Source organism: Triturus cristatus, chromosome 6, assembly GCF_964204655.1.
Source record: "Triturus cristatus chromosome 6, aTriCri1.1, whole genome shotgun sequence".
In the NCBI taxonomy this organism is placed as follows: domain Eukaryota; kingdom Metazoa; phylum Chordata; class Amphibia; order Caudata; family Salamandridae; genus Triturus; species Triturus cristatus.
In genome coordinates, this window is record NC_140589.1 from 1,862,539,719 (window position 1) to 1,862,559,307 (window position 19,589).

Consider the following 19,589-nt stretch of genomic DNA (forward strand, 5'->3'; position numbering starts at 1 on the left):
TGGTGAAGCACTTGTCTACATAAGTATCACACTGAACAGGTGTAGAATAGCTACACCCTGAAACAAAGAGAGTGATCTGATGCAGAATGAACACTATCATAGAATAAAACCAAGATGAAATTGGCTGCATGGTGAAGGAAGGATACGGGCAGGTGTAGGATGGCTGCCCACAAAAATAAAGACTGAGAGCAGATGTGTGCAGTAGCAAGTGCAGGAATGGTTATGTTCTAGAATTTTGTAGTCTGTGCCAGGGTCCATCAGCCTTGCGTACAGGGCCGGATTGGCTATTATGGCATTGTGGCAATTCTCTTGTGGCCTGCAAGCTTGGAGGCTGCTTTTATGACGGTGTGAGCTGCCATGTCAAAGCCTAAAGTCATATAGATGACTAATTTGAAATACTGAGTTATAATATGCTGACATCATTTTTTTCTAAAAATGTCCTTGAGGAAGCATCCCTTTCCAGTCCAATGCTACTGGCAGATACTGCATTTGAGTCCCACCTCCGCATCGACTGCTGAGCTTGAGGTTGGGGAGGGAGGGACACTGCAACTGACTTCTCTATAGCATATTCATACATACAGAACACCAGGCAAACCAGGGGCTAGGACCCAAATCCTATCACCGCTTGCTGCGAGATCACTCTCATCCCTACAACACTAACAGCGGAATGAGTTGGCATATGCACTTCATTCTGTTCTATGGCATTGTCTGATATACTCCTGACTTTGAGTCCGATGTCACTATTGTGGAAAGTAGTGGATAGGGAGACGACTCAATGTGGTGAAGAACGACACACCTGTAAGTAGTTTCTCGTAAGCAGAAGAAAGGGTCATCTTTAAGATGGCATCTGATGGGGTGGTACTAAAAAAAAAAAAAGTCCAATATACAGGCATGCAACCTAGACTCTACATTGAATCTGGTATAAGCAAATAAAGACTATGTGGTTTTCAAGAATCAAGGAATAAACCACTACCTAAGTCCTAAATACAAGGTCTGCAGACCGCTTTGGATTTGGAAGGCAGGTGATCATTCAAAAGAAGGTTATATCAACACTAATTTCTAAAGAGAACTGGTTTTCTATGACCTCAAAACAGTTCTCAAAAGTAATTTAGAGGGAACACAGAAGGTGGTGTAACAGGCCACTGCCTATAGGAATTGGACACAGCACACGTAAGGGCACAGTTGGAGAATGATGTACTTTGACTGCGAATTCAAAGGCCAAAGCCTTGAGTGTAAGTTGCATGATGTAGGAGTTTTTGTGTCCAGAATGGGGAATAATCCTGCAGACCTGGGATTATGTGGTTCAAACCCACAAAGCATTATAACAGGACTGTGGACAGTTGTCTATGATGGTTATCCATGTTTTCTCGAAATTTTGTGGTGTTTCTGTGATGGGTGGAAGATTGATTTTGCTTCAGGAGATGTGTTTGTATTTCAGGTTCGAGTAGAAGAAGAAAATATGGAAAAATTGTCCGATCAGACTTGTGGCTGGACCAATGTGTTTCTGATGTCAAGGTTGTGTGTCAACATTCAATCCCCCATACATGTCAAGATGTGCATTAGTTTCCTTAGTTTGTGGTTGAAGTCAGCGTCTTGTAAGGTCCATAACTGGTTTCAGATCAAACCCCGGAACAAACTACTATTTGTTCAGGGCTTGAAATTCTGAGTTGGGTGGTATTCAACACAATCGGTAATTTCTGGTTATTACATATCTCATGCGTTTTTGAACCCTGACAGGTACAACCTGCTGGAATTGAACAGGGAGAAAGTGCATCATATGTACTGTACCACTTGGATTTTGCTGCATTAAGCATCAAAATCCTCATTTTATTCTCCAAAAATTAGAAATAGTTGATATGAATAGAACAAACTCAGATTCAGGGCCCTAGTCTCAATTTCTAATGAGTTATTAAAACAATAATGTCTAAACACTGAAACTAAGGGTGAGAAAATTAGCATGTCACTTGCTCAGAAAATAGGTACACACTGAAACACAAAGTAAAAACGGATATAATGCTCCATAGTGAAACAAGGGCTACAACCAGGAGAGCAAAGTGTGGAAGACTTCCACAAACTTAAAGAGCGAGACTAGGGCTTAAACCATGATTCTCAAACCAAGACCAGAATATGCTTCATGTATTTGCTGTACCATGAATCAAAGGGTGATACCATGAGGTACAATAGCTGCACCATAGCTCAAAAGGGCGAGACCAGAGTGTGCAATTCCTGTATCATGCAATAGCTGCATCATGGATCAAAGGGCGAGACCGGAGTGTGCAATAGCTGCACCATGGATCAAAGGCCTAAACTGGGGTGTGCAATAGCTGCACCATGGATCAAAGGGCGAGACCGGGGTGTGCAATAGCTGCACATGGATCAAAGGGAGAGACCAGGGTGTGCAATAGCTGCACCATGGATCAAAGGCCGAGACCGGGGTGTGTAATAGCTGCACCATGGATCAAAGGCCAAGACTGGGGTGTGCAATAGGTGCACCATGGATGAGACCGGGGTGTGCAATAGCTGCACCATCGATCAAAGGCCGAGACCAGGGTGTGCAATAGCTGCACTATCGATCAAAGGCCGAGACCGGGGTGAGCAATAGCTGCACCATGGATCAAAGGCCGAGACCAGGGCGTGCAATAGCTGCACCATGTACAATACCAGGGTGTGCAATAGCTGCACCATGGATGAAAGGGCGAGACTGTGGTGTGGAATAGCTGCACCATGGATCAAAGGCCGAGACCAGGGTGTGCAATACCTGCACCAAGGATCAAAGGCCGAGACCGGGGTGTGCAATACCTGCACCAAGGATCAAAGGCCGAGACCAGGGTGTGCAATAGCTGCACCATGAATCAAAGGATGAGACTATGGTGTGCAATAGCTGCACCATAGATCAAAGGCCGAGACCGGACTGTGCAATAGCCGCACCTTGGATCAAAAGAGGAGACCGGGGTGTGCAACAGCTGCACCATGGATCAAAGGGCGAGACCGGGGTGTGCAACAGCTGCACTATGGATCAAAGGGCGAGACCGGGGTGTACAAAAGCTGCACCATGGATCAAAGGGCGAGACCGGGGCGTGCAAATACAGCATCATTGATCAAAAAGGGAGGCAAGATATAGAACAGATCTACAGCAAAATTATGGATGAGACCAGAATTAGAAGTATAGTTACCTCTGACAGGATTCATGCACGTGTACCCGCCATGGAAGTAGCAGCACTTCTGTTCCCCTGGGCATTCTCTGTCGTTCATGCACAAATCCTCAAATTCGGGGAACATGTCCCGCTGTTGTCCTGGGCAGATTCCTGGCTTTCCTTGTGCTGATAAAAGAGGAGCATTTGTTACAGCCACATATATAAATGGAAGGCAAATGTGCATTTGGCTCTGCTAAAGTGCTTGCTTGTTTTCTCTGACAAAAGCCCCTCCAGTTGTACTCTCATTCAGAAGATGGTGTTTCCTCTAACTCTGTCAACAGTCTTGCCCCTGTCCTTTCCAGGAAGAAATGTATTTTTATGATGTTAAATAACCTTCAAGAGGTATGTAAATACCACCAAATGTGCACACTGTGGGGTTTCCATTTCTTCTGGTATGGAAACCAAACCAGAAGTGCCATAATCCTGCTCTGACTCTAAACTTGCAAAACAATTCAACTGGACTTGCCCCAATCATAAGTGCAGCTCCTGAAATAGGTTGAATAATATGTCTGTGAATTAGACTTCGAACAGAATTTTTTTCTGTATGACACTCTTATCTGCATGCGCTCTATGAAGAGGCTTGTGTCTGGAACTATTTCGATTTGTTATAAAGAGTAAGGAAGGCAACAGACACCACTGTGTCATGCGCTTACTCCCTTGTGTATCACTTGGCTACCATACTACACAATCAGTTACTGCCAGTTAGATGTCATAGCTACAAGAGGAGCTTTCTTAATGAGAGATCTTTCTATGGCTAGCCAAGACGGTTCGTATACTGGATTGCTAATGAACCAATTGGACCCCTGCTTGCATAGGTAAGCAATTTGATAATTCCTAAAGTTAGGCAAGCAGATTCCACCTTTGTTTTTTGATAATTTAAGCTTCCTGAATCTTTTAGACATTTTAATCAGACTTCATACATCCAACACAGCACAGGTGAGATGGTGTCTGAAAAACCAAGTAACAGACCCCTTTCCAGGGTTGTGTTTTAGCTCCCACACTTTTTATTCTTTTTATCAATGATATTATTACATTTTTAGACAGAGATGGGTGTGATGCACTGAAAATTGGCATGGATTGCAGCAGCTTTTAAATGATTTTATTAAATTTTGCGATGGGCGTGGGCTAGTGTTAAATGAAACTAAAACCAAATATATGATTTTTAGAAAAGGAGTGGCAAACCCTACCAAAAGACCTGAAATAGCTGGCAGTACTAACCTGGATCGAGTTGAAGGCTTTGATTATCTAGGCATTCGCCCGACACCAACAATAAACTGGACAGCACATATTGAAAAAGTTAAAATGCAACTCACACACCAGACTGCCAACCTTACTAAAATTCACTGTAAAACCCAGTCAAAACAACTTGCACTGGCTCTTGAGATCTATAACATGAAAATCCTAGGTGGGGTACCATATGGAGCCGAGCTGTGGGGCAGTGGGAAGACAGATTGCTAGTCCACAATTGAGAATCGTTTTATCAGATCTTTGGTAGATTTACCTGCAAGCACTCCGCTGCTGCCATTAAACCTGGATCTTGCACAAAGGCAGCTAGCACATAAGTTAAGCTACAAACTTCTCATGTTCTGGCATTGACTTCTTGATCTACTCAAGTCACCATTCATAACCTGGTTCAGATCACTTAGAGTGCTATTGTTGAAAAATGGAATGGAGAGCTTTTGGAATGACCCAGAGAGTCTGGCAGATTCTGGGCACTGGGTTTCAGAGGGGAGGGGCTATTAAGACACGTGATGGAGTGCACCAGGGATTCGCAGGTGGGCGGGATACGTAGCTTCAAATAGAGCGGGTTTAAGCAAGTTGGAGAAACGGATGTTTGACACAGAGATGAAGGTTGTTATGCAGCAGGTTTACATCGGGCACGAACGTAAGTTTAACAAGGTTAAACAGCGATCATAATGGGGGCTTTTAAAAATGGTGTTTGAAATTGAAAGAGGGGGTGACATGGGGTGGCGGTAGAGCTACGAGATTGGGTAGATTACATTGTTTGGGAGGTTTAGTTCGATGTAGGTTCACGGTTCAAGGCGCACAAAAGATTTGTCTGAAGATACAAGTTAACATGATGGATTTAATTAAGTTATGATACTAGGGTATAATCAGCTTAGGTATAGGTATAGGTTTCATGGGGGGATTAGAGATTATCTGTCACTTGGGTGGTCTTCTTTTATTAAGAGTGGGTTGTTTATCGGTATTTTTTTAATTATGTCTAGCGCTAATTAATTAAATAAGTGACTGAAACATGTACAATTTTTACATCATACCTGACGAAGGTTGTTACCGAAATGCATTGGGTGTGATGTTGTCATGCATAATTTGACTCGAGATTCGGAAAATGCTCATGTTTAGGCCTGGATTGGCAATCATGAAGTAAATACATGCATAAGTAAAAAGTAATTTCGCTGCTTTGGCGTGACAATGAGAATTGGATAAAATATGGAATAAAATGAATAAAATTTGGAGTAATCATGGTTAATGCGTATTATTGAAATACCAAAGTTCATGTGGCTGTGCAACTCGCTTGATGACCTGCAAGGTGCGGGCCATCTCTTTTCATGCATTTACATATGGTGTGCAAAAGGAACGGAGCACACACGAGTGCTGCACGCTAAATCTGATAAAAAGCAGTTAGGAACTTTAAGCATCAAATATGGGTGTGCGCCAGGATAATGATTGTAGATTCTGGGAAGTAACATCATTGAACATCTTGGCTAAATCAGAGGGCTGATTCACCTCTGAATTTTTAAATTTCAAATCGACTCCCTGCTTCGAGGAAACTTTAGATGAAATTGTCCCTCCCGTGGCCCAAAAATTATTCTTCCAATTTCGGTATAAGTCATTACCTACAAAACCTTTTAGTAAAAACTGGCGAAAAGATGTCCCTAGCGAAGACCTTTGTTCGCCATGTAATAATACCCCAGAATCCATTGTTCACCTTTTATTTTTTTGCCCTAACTACAAACTCCTCAGGAAAAAATGGATATTACCACTTTGTAAGCTAGTTGGCAGGGGTCACTATTTAGAAGTCCTAGGAATTTTGTGCACTGACACTCGTAGAGTAGTGTTCTTCAGCCTTTCTGGATTTTGGTATGTGTTATGGATAAAACGTTTGAAAGGCACTTCATGACACATTGCACATTTGTATCAATCTGATTTTAAATACAGTGTTAGAAAGACACCATGTATTCAGTTAACTACTCTAGGATCTACCCTATTTTTAACTTATGCGATCTTATCTTAACAGTTCTTGTCCAATGTCTTTTTTTATGTACAATTCTCTTGTTTTATTGTATTCTGTGCTGTGCTCTTTTAAGATCCTTTGTGATCGAATAAAGATAAGATAATAGTGTAGGGTTAGATTAGATGCATTTCATTCATCAACACTCAATGCAGGGAAATTTGGTCTCTTATTTCCTGATCATCTGTATACTCGTTCTTGAATTAATTGTTTAACTTATGCAGCATCATTTGAATTGGATGCACAGATTTAGCTTTATGTCAATTCCTTTGTATTTCTATACTCTTGTGCTGAGATGTGTTTATTTTCAATTGTTTTTGGCTTTGTAATTAAACTGAACTAACCTTCCTTAACTGTCCTTTGGTAATTAAGTATCACAAATTGATGCAAGACTTGATTTTACATAATGGTTTCCCCCCTTTACACTTTCAAGCTGCTAAAAAGTTTCATCAGAGAGTGTCACTAGGAAAGTTTCCGAATAAAGAGAAGGGCCCCTTTCAAGGGGACACTTGCAGCTATTCTTCTCAAAGAGCCTGAACTAAAAGTTCACTCTGGCTACATTGGAGCATAGGTTTTTAGGGAACTTAAGTTACTCAACCAAATAAGATGCTAAAATGTACTCATTTAGAGTGATCCAGTTGTTACCTAATTTAGTAAATATAGGGAGACATTTAGGGCCTTATTTAGAATTCGGCGGATGGGATATTCTATCACAAATGTGGGGGATGCCACGTGTGCTATATTGCAAGTGCATGTCTACTTGTAATATGGGGGGTGAAATGCAGAATGGGCCTGATTCACAAACTAACTGTATGACTTTTGGTATTCACAGAGGTCATTTACGAGTCGTACATTTTATGCCTGCAGTCGGCCCGCAATCCCTGGCTCAAGCCATACTCTCCGGCGCAAGCCGTACTCTCCAGCTCGGACTGGATGAAGTGTAATCAATGGGTCAGTATCAATTTTTAAAAAAAAGAACATTCAGATTGTGAGATAAATGGAGAAGGAGGTCATGAAAATAATTTTGGGCAGGGAAAAGTGTGTGGCCAGAGACTGCACCACATCCCTGAAAAGTTTGCTCCTTTACATCATGGTACATGCAGCCCATAATTTGTGCTCCCCTCAGTTTTGTAGTCTCACTACAGTCAACACTGACGGGAGCGCAAATTGTGTTCTGGGCCATTTATTACACCTCATGTAGCCTGAGCTGAACATTTCGGTGAGTACGGCTTGAGCCGGAGATTCCAGCCCGACTGTAGACGTAAAGATACGTCGCGTAAAGGACAGGGCCTCTGTGAATACCAAAAGTTCTAAAGTTGAAATTTTGTCTCAGATTGCCTTTGTGAATCGGACCCATACATATATACATACAGGTGCTATTCAAAACTCACAAACAAGCAAACAAAACATACATACATATACATATAAGCAAACAAGAAGCAGAGAACTCTGGGTAGTTCTCAAGTTTAGGTGCACAGCAGCTCCTCTATAGAGCACTCTCAACACCAGCAACACTCTAGATCTGCTCACCTCAAGTGTCTGCTTTTCTATCAAAGTCTTTAAGCATAGGATTAGCACAATGCTATCCACGCCGAGATAGAAATGGACAAAGTATTTTGCCATTTCTACAGCAAAGTCTTTAAGCATAGGACTAGCACAGTGCTGTAAAATGACAAAAGCTTTTATACAATTTTTAAATTTTAATAACAGGAAACCGTGTAGGTGCTAAAACGCATCCCTGTTGGATGGGTTGCATTAATTAGTTGAGACAATTTGCCATCACTGCCATCACTGCCCCATCTTACTTGTGCAATATTCCCCTCATGGAGATGGATTACAAAGTGCAGCAGACCTAATGGCATCCCTGTTTCCATCAGAGCTGTCCACAATTTCGCCCTTGGAATTAAATTGAATGCCAAATTAAGATCCATGAACCCCACACATAGATTTCCTTTACCAGTTAAAACCTATTTCCATAAAATCAATACAAACCAAAACACCTGCTCGTGTGAACCCTAAAACCTGCCAGCAGGTGGGATAAAAATCTGTTCTTCCTCCATCCATGCTTATATTTTAGTTAGTAGCTGCTTAAAAAAGATTTATTGTGCTGTGCCTATTAGACTGATGGGCCAGTAATTAGCTGGATCCCCCGTGTCTCCTTTCTTTTTTTCACAACAAATTTTATTGCATTTTTGTGACCATACAGCCCACTGTGCTACGCATGCATCGACCTCATTTCGTGAGTAATATTGCATCATATTCATATTAAAGAAACTGTACCAATGTAACCCCTGCACTTTTGCTCATCTATGTCTATTTGGAATGTTTTTAGGTAATATCTAGGTTTCACAAAAAATATTTCATGAGCTATGTCGTATTACTACGTCATATGCCTGGATTTCAGGATCTATGGTGTTTGCCATTGACATCTGTTCGTCTAGGACAATACCACGCGAGTCAGCCCTCTGCTGCCATATTTTCGTATGCTTCTGAGGGCACCCACGAACTCAAAAGACAGGTATTGCTAGTTCCATGCAAAAATCCATCCCTTTCTTCCATGCCCCTACTGCAGGGGCGTTGTTGAACTTCCAAAGCCTAGCGTTGTCTCGTTTGGCAAGAGTTAGGCCCAGCCATAGGAGATGTTGCTTATATTTATTACCGCCGATCTCATTGGCAATATGAAGGAGTATTAATCTCGGGATTTAGGGAGCTCCCATCCCAGCACTTCTGCCAGGCATTTGATCACCCCGACCAGAATCTATCCATGGCTGTGCATGTCCACATGGTATGTATAAAGGTGCAGTTGACATTCCGACATCTTAAGCATATGGGGAATCTATCATTCCCGCTCTCCATAACCTATAAAGTGTGTAATAGGCCCTATGTTGGTATTTAGGTTGTATCATGCGTAAACGTGATGAGGTGGCTGCCCCCCAAGGAGGGCCTCGGTCCAATCATCATTGTCGAGAGGGCCTATATCAGTCTACCAGGAAGTCCTCAGGGTGTGCAGTGTGGTTTTTGCTATGTGTGATAAGGGACTGATATATTTTTGAGATCTTATGATCACCTAAATCTCCCATTAAAAGTTTGCCCTCTAGGGGGTAAATATCTGGGGGTGACTCCATCATAGTGATGTGTGGTGTGATAGCATGGCGAAACTGTAGATATCGATAGAACTGGGAGTGGGGCATTGAAATTAGTTAAGTGTAATGCCATGCATTACATCGCAATGGTAGAGATCCCCATTTGGTCCCACCCACAGAAACCCTGCAGGCCCACTAGGTGAAATAGCAATCTATTCCACCACAGCAGTGTTCCGTGTGTGATGCATTCCCACCAACCCATCCATCTAAGAGATTGTCGCCATGTAAGTGTCACCCCTCTAATGGCAGGCGGTAGGGCGCTGGACGTCTGATCTACTGTGTAACTATGAGATGGGTGTAGGGTCATCTAACAGCCATCGTTCTACAGTGTAAGCCGGATCTTCACTGAATCCATACCACCAGTCATTCGCCACTTGTAGATGGGATGCTGCATGGTATGCTTGGATGGCTGCGGACGCAAATCCTCCACAGTATGTGGATTGAAAGTATGTGTGCAGGGCCACATGGGATGTCCCCCTTCCCCATGGGAACTGTCCTAGTATAGCATTAAGTTGGCAAAACCAAGATAACATAACCGGGTACGGATGCTTCTGCAAATGATAAAGAAGTCATGTGAGGCAGATCATCTTGAATATAGCAGATCTCCCGTAGAGAGGCAATGGTAGTCCCATCCAGGTTCATATGTATTTCTGTACTTTCTCAGTCTTATTGCCTATATTACAATCCCACAATATCTTTTGCTCGTCAGAAAGAAAGACCCCTACGTTTTGCAGCCAGTCTGAGGCTAGGGTTTGATCGGTCGCCCATTTACTGTTCCCAAATATTCCATGTATTGGTCAAATGACCGATTTATATATATTTATATGGTGGCCTGATCTGCATTAATTTTTCAATTCTGGGTCTCAATTTATGTTGATCTGTTATAAAAAATAAAACATTGTCTTCTTATAATTCAATCTAAAATTTCAGTGCTCCATTCGAAACCTCGAAATAGAGCATCTTTACGGACCCAGTTGGCCAGCGGTTCAATTGCTAATGAAAATGACAGGGAAGAAAGGGGACACCCCTGGTGAGTACCTCGTCTGACTGTAAAGGGGGCTGGGTCATTACTGGCTACTCATACTGCTGCTGTCAGGTCCGTGTATAATAACTGAATATAAGCCATAAAGCGTGGACCAAAGTTCTGCCATTTTATTGATGTAAAGAGATATATCCAGCTGACCGAGTCGAAGGCCTTGTCTAAGTCTACCAATAACATGGCGGCTGGCCTGCCCAACCAATCCACCGCTGCTATTGCGTTAAGGGCTCTTCCTATGTTATGGCGAGTGGAACGATAGGGCATAAAGCCCGTCTGATCTGGATGAGCCAGTTCCGACATATGTGATATTAATATATTGGCAAGAAACTTGGCCAGTAGTTTCACTTCTGTTTTCAAAAGGAATATAGGATGGTAGGGAGTGTGCTGCTCGGGAGGTATGCCTGGTTTGAGGAAGACAACTATTTCCACATGTCGCCAATCTGAAAGCGGGTCTGCTATCTTAACTGCTTCTTGAATGACATTGAGAAGTTGAGGTTCCAGTTGGAGCATAAAGGCTTTGTAAAATTCGCTAGGGTATCTGTTTGTGCTGGGTGCCTTTCTTGTTCGTAGTTCTGATATAACTGTTGCTAATTCTTCTAGCATGATGGGTGTATCCAGGGCCCTCTGTCTATTGTCTGGGACAGTCTTAGGTGGAATATTGTCGTGAAAGCTCTCGATCAGGGTGGGATCAATAACCTCAATGGGCGTCTATAGAGCCGCATAGAAATCTGCGAAACTGAGCGCTATTTCAACTGGGTCTTTGAGCACCACTCCCTGTGCATCGCGTATTGCTGGGAGATGGATTGAGTGTGTAGCATGTCCAAAAAGGTGGTATAGGAGTTTTCCCGATTTGTCCCCCCATTGATGCATCCTGCTCTGAGATGCTAGCCAAGCACTTAGCGCCTCTTCCATCAATTAGCTTTGAAACTGTTGTTGGGCAAGGCAGGGCTGTCTACATGTCATATGAGCTCCATCTAACTATCCCTGTCTTTCTAACATCATTATACTGTCTTCTAACTGTGAGAGCTTACTGTTGCAGTGTTTACATTCTGCAGCACAGTAACTATGTCTACCCCGCGAATAGTAGGTTTTATATCTTCCCATCGTATTTCAGGGGATTAGACTGTCTCCATATTAAGGGTGAGGTAGTCTATTAGTGCCTTATGGATCTGTGATCTGTAGCCCTGATGTTGTAGTTGCCATGTAGAGAGTCTCCACCGGAAAGCTGTATCATGATAGGCGATTGATCTGACAAACCCCGGGGCAGGATAGTAGCGTGTAATATTCTATGACAATCACGATCTGGGATGAAAATGTAATCTATCCTCGAAAAAGAATTGTGGGCAGAGGAGTAATATGTGTATCCGGATTCTTGTGGGTGATGAGCCCTCCAAGTATCTACCCAGCTCGTCAATTCAGTGAAGTATTTATGCCATGATCCCTTTGGGTTCTCTATAATCCCTGTTGTGGGCCAGTGATTTTTTGACATATTTATTATGTTGTTCCAATCTCCACCTATAACCGCCAGTCCCTCTGGCAGTACACCCCAGATATCCACCAGGCAATCAATAAAGCTTTGAGTGAGTGGTGGGGGAGCAAAAAGGTTACCAATCATTATCTGGTCGTCTGATATGTTTCCATGAACAATTATGTATGTTCCCTGTGTACCTTTTCACAAACGAGTAAGTGTAAACGACAGTCTACGATGTATTGGGATTGCCACTCCCCTCGAACCCCTCACGAAACCTGCATGAAAGACATATATTACCCAAACCAGGACAGAAAGTGTGTTTTAGTACCCATACTATGTGTTTCTTGTAGTAATAGTGTTTCTGCTTTAAGCCTCCGCGTCTGGCCAAGTTTTGCGCCTCGTTTGACCTTGTCTAGCATGCCCCTAACGTTACAGCTGATGATATGTATGTGGTCCAAGGTGGATTCATCTATCTGGGTCGGTTGCAGCATCTAGTGTTCGATAGCCATGTATTAGTGAATATTGTCCCGGAATAATAGAATCAGTGCATCAGGTTGGACAACAAACTCAATCCCCTTTGAACTTTCCCCCAACCCACCCCCAATACCTCATAACGATTGAAGCATCTGTCGCGGATGAAGAAATGTGTCGACCCCAACGGGGCTAGCACAGAATCCATCCAATGGATTCCCAAACACCCCCACTTTGCAATGTCTGTACAATGAGGGTATTGATTTATCAGCCCTCTATATAGTGCCAAGACACTAAGTTATGTTATGTTAATAAGATTTGAACATTTATATCTTGAACAAGTATAGTTAATAATTTGTTTGAGGCAGAGGCCTCAGCCCTGGGAGCTTGTTTATTCCCTGTGCCGCTGGTCTTCGATCGCCATGTCGATCGGAGCAATGTCTCAGTTTATCTTTCTGTTGGCTTTGCCTTCGGCAGGGCTCGCCTGATGAGGAGTCTGAGTCATGACGCAGCAGGGTATGGGGTTTAAGACATCTTATTCCGTCCGTCCAGTCAAAGTCCTCTTTTGGCTTATCAAAGAATACGGTGCGGAAGTTATACACCACTCACAGTCTGGCTAGGAATTGAAGTCAAGTATAATCTGGGAACACCATAATTCAGTGAGATTCAAATAGAAATTCTCCTTTCATCCCGGCCTGCTTAAGGATAAGATCATGGTCAAGGTAGTTTAAAATTAGTGCAATGGTGGGCCGTAGTCTATCCCCGGGGGGTGGTCGCTGCAGGAGGGCTCTGTGTGCTCATTCCATTACAAAGCATGAGGAGAGGGTATCCGCTGGGATCCATGATGTGACCTATTCTGTCACAAATCAATCTGTGTCGCCAATTTCACTTCTTTGGTGCTCCAATGACCTCCACGCGTCTGTGTCTGGCTGTCGGCTCCAGGAGTGCAGTCTGACAGGCCCTGTAAATGGCTTGGTCTCAGTGTTGCCACAGGTGAGTCCTGCGTATGTAGGCCAAGGATATCTGTGCCTCCGATGTATATTAGTATGTATATATCAGATATAGAGCAGCATCTGGCTCGGATTTGGAAGGATTATGTTTTGGGCTGGCGGAGCTAATCCAATGCGCGTCTGCCATGTTGGACCACTCAGCCATGCCCCCTTTGTCTCCTTTCTTATATATTGGGATAATTTCTGCCCCACCATATGTCTGAGATCTCTATCCCCCTTGCTATTGAAATTCTCTTTAGGATATTGCCCAAGATGATTGGTTCTGAGCTGTAAAGTTCTCCTGGGATATGTCCAACCCTGGAGCCTTTCCCTTTTTCAGGTCCAGCCTTGACAGCGCATGCGCTGTCTGCAAGACCTGCAGTCAACAATCTACAGAAGGAAATTCTAACGGCTGCTTACCATTGGTTGACAACTGTGTCGGTCTTCTGTGGTGACTCCTCACTGGTTGTCATTCCAGATTTATCACTTCCGTTTTGTACTGAGGAGCATTGACTTATTACAGTTTCCTTATGCTCTAGCGCTGTAATTATTCCTTCGAGGACTAGTTCGATAAAGCAGAAGCTTCCACACATAGCATGAACCTGTCCATCGCTTCCTTTCTCTGCACTGCTCCAGCCCTGTGGGGGATGCTGCCTTGTCTAACTCCCTACCACCCCCAACGCTATTCCAAAGTCACACCAAATCATTTAATTTACATTTTCCCAGCGCGCCATGCAGCGCTTTAACTTTTGTAAAGGTGGCAAGCGCCTTGCTTTCTAGTCCGGCACAGAGAGTGTGCAGTGAACGCGGGAGTGCTGAACAGGGCTATCGTGCATGTGTAGTGAATGAAATGTATCGTCCTGGAGCACTTGAATATGCTGCTGGGTGTGGAGGGGCATCCCTGTGCTGCGGCCTGCCTACTGATTGCCTCTCACATAGCGGGTTGCGTTATTGCTGTGGATATGCCCTCCCCGGTGCTGTCACAGTTCATTCGCACCCACACTTTCATTTGTTCCACCTCCCCGCTACTATGCATCACCTCCAGGCACTTGTGGCCATAAAGCCTGCATCCTCAGTGCAAAAGCCTAGGCAATTGCAGTGCGCAGGACTCCCCCTCATTCCCTTTGCCACCCCAACCTCTCGCTCCTCTCCCAGCAGCCCATGTGCCAGCATCCTCACTGCCGTCTACCGGCCTCAAATGAGGCAGCTCCCCTGTAAGACAAGCATTGACAATGCAATAGGTCTCGCAGTTGCACAAGTTTAAGCTATTGGCATTGTAAATGACAATGCCTTTTATTTATGCTAAAAAAACGAAAACAAAAATAAAAGGATTTGTTATTTGCAATGTCAATAGCTCAAACTCGCATAAATGCGAGATCTATTGCATTGCAAATGCTTGTTCACACTCGCAATAGCTGCAAAGGTTTCCTCCATGGTGAATACGAATGCCAATTTAAAGCCCTTAGCTTGGGGAAACATCTTGTTATTGGTTTTGTTACCTTGCAATACATTCCCTTCTTGTAGGGAGGGCCATTTAGAAAAGTGCTGCTCCCAGATGTGAGACTGTATATGAAAGCTATCCTTGATAGTGGTGTGAGGTGCTCCTTTGGCAAGGAGATGCCAAAAGCACTTGCTATCCTTTAAGAGGGCCAGCCTGGCATCATCAAGCCATCGTTCCTCCTCCAAGCTTTTCCTTGTATATGACTGGGCTTTATTTTATAATTGTCTTCCTTCAGTTACAGCTATTCCATCCCTATTTTCACAGCCTGAACTCGGTTAATTTGAGCAAGCTTACAATCTTCGTTTAACCATTCCTCTTCTTTTGTATCCCTGACTAAAGTAATCAAATCAGCAAGTATTAGAGTAGCACCTTGCTCGTTTTGTACTAAATACCCAACCACGTTGAGGGCATGTATAACTAAAGTGTACACCCGCCGTTGAGTCTCTCTATTCATTGGCACTTTGGGCCACTTTAGCTTCCTATCATCGTTAGGTGTTATAGTCAATACGCTCAGTGTACCCTGAATATCGTTGTTGATGTGATAGAGGGTGTTTTTTCATTCAAGAGCCAGGGCATGATGACCTCCATATAATGCAATTGGGTCATAGATCTAGATACATTAATATTTAGTCTATTCTGCTTTTGGCATTTATTCTTTTATAGGTATATTTTGCTCACTTTCCAATTTTGTGCTCACGTGACATGCTCACAGCCCGTTGGTTTGCGTAAAAGATGCTAGCTTCAAAGCGACCTTTGCATTTTTTTTCCAGGGCTGTGTTAAAAAGGTTAGGTATGCCCCTCTCTCCCTCCTCATCTAGCACTGAATCCTGTATGTACTCCATAGGTTCAAATGTTGGTTCATGTCCCAAGCTATAACAAGATGATTCTTTGTTTTATCCCCTTCTATAAAAATATCAAACAAATTTACCAGTGTTTCTGAGTCATGGTTCGAGTTCAATGGGTGATTGTACACATCCCAAAGTGTTGATTTAATGAATTGATATCCAACCCCAAGATACCAGCAGAATGTATCATCAGTCTTTTATACCTACAATCAGTGGAGGTCTTGAACCATGTTAGAAGTCCCCCTGCTGGGTGACTCGCAGCTGATGGACTACCTTCAACGCTAAAGTTTGGATAACCCACTCTGAATAATTGGGTGAAGGCCCGGGTCTCTTGAAACACACATATGCGGATCTTATCTATATCGTCTCCCCATTCGGGATCTATTATTTTGCATCTGACTCTTTCTAAGTTCCATAATATCATTCTAAATTTGATGTTGTCTTTGTCCTGATGTGGGCAGTATAATGGGTCTTCCTTTGGTTTCTCAACCCAGACCTCCATATTCCTGTTTGGGTCCAAACTACGGTTTGCCTGGATCCTAAATGGTGTAGATGGGATGTGCGAGAGCGGGGGACAAAACCCTCCTGTTGCTGTATCACTATCATTCCCGAGTCAGTCCTTCTCATTAAGGTCATCTCCGTTTTCACTGGCGTCAGGGAAACTTTATGTTCCACTAGTTTGTCCCTGACATGGCTGATCATTAATAAGGGTGGCATGGGGATCAGTAGACAGCAAGGTATGTTTAAAGTGCATTTGATAGCCCTTTGTGGGGCAAGAGCATAATCAAACTGTGTTCTGGATAGAGCATAGTTTTACTTCCAATATATCATGTCTAATCAAGGAGCAGGTGTATTGAAACTCCTCACCCAGTGAATAATTTTAAGGGATTCAGCATTTTCTTTCAGACCATTTTCTAATTTGGGAACATTGACCATATGTACCCATTTCAGGGAGTTCTTAATTAATTCGGCCAAGTTTTCCTTCCTACCTAGAAGCCCATTTTCCCGGGTCTATTTTTGGTCATGAGAACTCAAAGATTGTGATGTTTTCCTAAACCAGGTATCAGCATTTAACTGTGTGTATTTACACAATGGGGAAAATCTTTGATATTTGATGGATGAGCTGTTAGAGGGCCAAGGTTCACTGTTTCCCTAATTTTCCCCCTCTTTTCAATACGTTCTGGTGGTTTTTCATGCATGATTGCATTTTTATCCCCCAGACATGTACTCCCCTGAGACCCTGACCCCCTGTATGGGCACTTGTAGTAATGCTATTCATGTCCTCATTGGCTAGCAAGGTAACTAGCCCGCCCTTTCAATCACAGACCACAGTTGCACAACTGGTATTCGTAAGCTACCAATTTCACTCCTCATTTGTTCAATAGGATTTCTCAATTCAATTATTGAGTCACTGGAATCAGATATACACAGTTTACTAACCATCAATTTATCCTGATTGGGTGTAATGTTGGTGTCTCGAGGCACACAGACCAATGGGGGGAAATCGGTTCGTGCAGGGAACTTGAAAGACAGTTAATTCCAAAGCCATTGTCGTTGTGTCCATCTGTATCGGTTAACACTTGGCTCTCCGCTTTATTAGCCGCAATGAACTGGATGAGACCAGTAGAAGCCTTGTTTCCTTCGGTAGGTTGGGTTTTTCTCGGGCATTGTACTTTATGTGTATCCAAGGTTCTACCCTTTTTTAATATTTCAGCTATTTTAGGACCATCGGTTGAACATAGGGTGACCAACTGTCCGTAAATTTCATGGACCGTCTGTTATTTTCGTATGATGTCTGTAAGGGATCCGTAATTCAGACGTCATACTAAAATCAACTTGAGAACTTTCAGCAAGGTATGCTGTTTCCCTGCAAGAGGCCCTTATGAGTTTAAAAGTTTGCACTTTTGGGCTCTCACACATATCTTTTAAACTGAAGAGGCTGCCCGCAGCAGGCCCACCCGGACCTCTTGCGGACTGTGGACTGAGGCTGCCTGCAGCGGCCCCTCCCGGACCTCGCGCAGACTGCGGACTGAGGCTGCCCGCCCAGGCCTCTTGCTGACTTTGGACTGAGGCTGCCCGCAGCGGGCCCGCCCAGACCTCTTGCGGACTGAGGCTGCCTGCAGCGGCCCCTCCCGGACCTCGCGCGGACTGCGGACTGAGGCTGCCCGCAGCAGGCCCTCCCAGACCTCTTGCTGACTGTGGGGTGGCCCATTGTCATTCTGAGACTGCAGCTGATAAGCACGTATAGAATGACAATAGGCCCTATTTTAGTGACAGCTTGTGGTGTGCCTTCTCCTGCATCAGACTAGGGCAAGGTATTCTGCTTTTGTCTTGGCACCAGGCTTCAGAAAACAAAACTAAAATAACTGTGGGAGGCAGAGCAATCATGTGTGCAACACCTCCATCTAGAGGTCATTTACCACTTTGTCAATGTCAAGGCGGATATTCGTGAAGGGTAGGAGTGATAACCACTTTTAAAATAGTATTCAGTTCAGTTACTGATGTCCCTGAAAATATTATCTCTTGATAAATATAAGGTGCAAGGTAAAAGAATTCTGAGTAAAAATGAAAACAATCGGCTATTCAGCGAAGTGCTTCTTAATGTCATGGGACTGGAAAAACGTTTTCACTGTACATTTAAAAGTAAGATTTAAGCACACAAATAAAAAACACTATTTAATGTTTATTGTTACATTAGCACAACCTTATATAAACTTATTTTGACCTGTACTAATATTGGTTGTCTATTTACTTACTTATACATTATTGTGCGAACTTCTCTGATATGTCTGTAAAACTTATTTTTTGCCCCAAATCCTTGTCCTGAATTTTGACCTTCTGTCCTGAATTTTGACCTTTTGTCCTGAATTTTTTACACTGACCGCCCTGAATTTGCACCCATGCCAGTTGATCACCCTAGTTGAACAGTCTGGTTTCTTCCAATCAATGACACGGTCCCCACTGCTTGTTGGGCTGTTCTTTTACTCTTTCTACTTACTTGGGGCTACTCTCTGCTTTCCTTTTTCCCATATTCTTAGCGAGTTGCCAATATCTAGGAAACCCGTAATGAAACAGTATGAAGCAGAAGGTAAGAAACGAACACTTGGAAATAGGGGCCACTAGCAGCACGCTTACTTGTGGTTCCTTCATAGATCCAATTCTGAGTGCAGAAAGTGAAAAGTAGTCTTACAAAGCCGACAGAAACGGGGGAAGGCAGATACTGTTCCCTAAACAGGTCAATGAGCTTACCAGGGTTTGGTGGATGTCTGAAAATAATGATGCCAAGAGGGATGGCCCAGCCCAGCCTCTTCCGGACTCTGATGGGGGCAGGACAGGCTTAGCCCGTGCGAGGCCCACACACGTCGCTGTGCTACGGGATACCTTCCGGCGCTTTATAGCGCTGCGGCACGGTAGCGGGAAGCTGCATTCCTGGCTCCTCCCATAGACAGCGCTGCAACCTGAGGCTTGGAGTCCCCACCTAAGGTCATACAGGCAAATGCACACAGCCTCCCATGTTCCACGCCATTGGATACTTTCAGTCGCTTTATAGCGCTGCAGCTTGGTAATGGGAAGAAGCAATTCTGTCTCCTTCTACAGATAGCGGTGGAACCTGGGGCTTGGAGTCTCCAACTCAGGTCATACAGGTAAATGTACACAGCGTCTTGTGTCCCACGGCACGAAAT

At 43.6% G+C, this 19,589-nt stretch overlaps 1 protein-coding gene across 1 annotated transcript in view; it reads right to left on the bottom strand.

Annotated features, from left to right (window-relative positions):
* Positions 1 to 19,589, bottom strand: part of LOC146822222 (uncharacterized) — a 563,188-nt gene that overhangs the window by 531,585 nt on the left and 12,014 nt on the right. Inside the window, exon 3 of the mRNA XM_085609987.1 lies at positions 3,174 to 3,320. Coding sequence (XP_085466113.1) covers positions 3,174 to 3,320 — 147 coding nt within the window. The remainder of the gene's footprint in view (positions 1 to 3,173; positions 3,321 to 19,589) is intronic.